Below are 2,318 nucleotides of genomic sequence, written 5' to 3'. Positions count from 1 at the left end.
GCTGGGGGGGGGGGGGGGGCAAGGAGAGAGAAGGATGAAGAGACCAGAACACATAGTAACAGGGAGTCTGGAAACGAGTGGGAATGAAGCGAGGCAGAGAGATGTCTGTCAGGCTAATGTCACGCAGCTTAATGTACAGGTCGTCAGGCTACTGTACAGCACCGGTCGTGTCAGGGGCTACTTGTACAGCACGGTCGTGTCAGGGCTACTGTACAGCACGTCGTCGTCAGGCGCTTCCTGACAGCACGGTCGTCGTCAGGGCTACTGTACAGCACGGTCGATGTCAGGGCTACTGGTACAGCAAGGTCGTGTCAGGGCTACTGTACAGCACGGTTCGGTCGTCAGGGGTTTGTAGTAATTGCACATTAACACTAGACTAACACTGAGCACACAAACACTGAGCACACATTAAGACAGACAAGCAATTTATGATTGACCAAGCGCGCTCAGGTGATTTCACACCTGGACAAAAGGAAAGCTTGATGTCATTGAAACTCATTCACTCTCTCTTTTCATTCCTATAGAGGTGGATGTGAGTAACGGAAGTCATTCCTATAGAGGGGATGGTGAGTGCAGGAAGTCATTCCTATAGAGGTGGATGTGAGTAAGAGAAGTCATCCTATAGAGGTGGACTGTGAGTAGCAGGAAGTCATTCCTATAGAGGTGGGATGTGAGTACAGGAAGTCATTCCTATAGAGGTGGATGTGAGTACAGGAAGTCATTCCTATAGAGGTGGATGTGAGTACAGGAAGTCATTCCTATAGCGGTGGATGTGAGTACAGGAAGTCATTCCTATAGAGGTGGATGTGAGTACAAGGAAGTCATCCTATAGAGGGGATGTGAGTGCAGGAAGTCATTCCTATAGAGGTGGATTGAGTGCAGGAAGTCATTCCTATAGAGGTGGATGTGAGTACAGGAAGTCATTCCTATAGAGGTGGATGTGAGTACAGGAAGTCATTCCTATAGAGGTGGATGTGAGTACAGGAAGTCATTCCTATACAGGTGGATGTGAGTACAAAGGCAAGTCATTCCTATAGAAGGTGGATGTGAGTACAGAAGTCATTCCTATAGAGAGTGGAATGTGAGTGCAGGAAGTCATTCCTATAGAGGTGGATGTGAGTACAGGAAGTCATTCCTATAGAAGGTGGATGTGAGACAGGAAAGTCATTCCTATAGAGGTGGATGTGAGTGCAGGAAGTCATTCCTCTATAGAGGTGAGTGTGAGTGCAGGAAAGTCATTCCTATAGAGGTGGATGTGCAGTACAGGAAGTCCGTAGAAATTGAGTGTAACGCTGCCTTGATAGAGCTGCAAATGAGCGTTTTGCTTGGCACCGGAAAGTGGTACAGAAGCAGGGTAGTGCGAGTGTGGTAGTGTGTGGTGTGGTGTGTGTGTGTGTGGTGTGTGTGTGTGTGTGTGTTGTGTGTTGTGTGTGTGTATTGACTAACCCTGTGGAGTGTTTTCGGACCCTCTCTGAGCTCTTGAGTATACAGCCTTCAGATCCCCTAGAGAACGGGACGCACCTCAGCTCGCTCTGTTTGTCCCTGCTGCCCACCTGTAGGAACTAGACACACAGGAAGTGGACGGGAGAGGAAGTGAAGAAGGACAAAGCCCAGGTTCTCTCCATGCAGGTCGTAGGTCCCCTCCTCCAGGCTCGGTCCCGGAGGAGCAGCAGCAGATTGCCAGGCAGGGCTCCTTCACCTCGATTCACACAGAGGGACAGTTTATACCTGAGGGCCTGGACCAGAAGGTACGAGACAACATATTATTCTCTGTCACTAAGGGACAGTTTATACCGGAGGGCCTGGGCCAGAAGGTAAGAGACAACATAGTACTCTCTCATTCGTGAGCTGCCCAGTGACGCGAGCCTACCAGACAAGCTAAATAAATACCTTCTATGCTCACTTTGAGGCAAGCAACACTTAACCATGCATGAGAGCACCAGCTGTTCCAGACGACTGTGTGATCACACTCTCCGTAGCCGATGTGAGTAAGACTTTTAAGCAGGTTAACATTCACAAGGCTTCAGGGCCAGACAGATTACCAGGACTCGTACACAGAGCATACGCTGACCAGCTGGCAATGTCACTGACATTTTCACTGACATTTTCATCCTCTCCCTGACCCAGTCTAATACCTACATGTTTCAAGCAGCCCATCAGGTTACCTTGGAACGCCAAGGTATATAACCTATATACCTAGTTATCATTACTCAGTACTGGTACCCTGTGTATATAACCTAGTTATCATTACTCAGTACTGCTGACCCTTGTGTATATAACCTAGTCTATCATTGACTCGAGTACTTGGATCTCTCTCT

General features: G+C 48.5%; 1 protein-coding gene across 1 annotated transcript in view; it reads left to right on the top strand.

Moving 5' to 3' along the window:
* LOC112077065 (mitogen-activated protein kinase kinase kinase 3-like) overlaps positions 1 to 2,318 on the top strand; it is a gene marked incomplete at its 5' end in the record, with an annotated part of 42,426 nt that overhangs the window by 7,715 nt on the left and 32,393 nt on the right. Inside the window, one exon of the mRNA XM_070441555.1 lies at positions 1,615 to 1,748. Within this exon, the coding sequence (XP_070297656.1) occupies positions 1,615 to 1,748 (134 nt within the window). The remainder of the gene's footprint in view (positions 1 to 1,614; positions 1,749 to 2,318) is intronic.

This window comes from Salvelinus sp. IW2-2015, unplaced genomic scaffold, assembly GCF_002910315.2.
Source record: "Salvelinus sp. IW2-2015 unplaced genomic scaffold, ASM291031v2 Un_scaffold4245, whole genome shotgun sequence".
In the NCBI taxonomy this organism is placed as follows: domain Eukaryota; kingdom Metazoa; phylum Chordata; class Actinopteri; order Salmoniformes; family Salmonidae; genus Salvelinus; species Salvelinus sp. IW2-2015.
The sequence above is the reverse complement of the archived record's forward strand: the minus strand, read 5'-3'. Positions and strand labels throughout refer to the sequence as shown.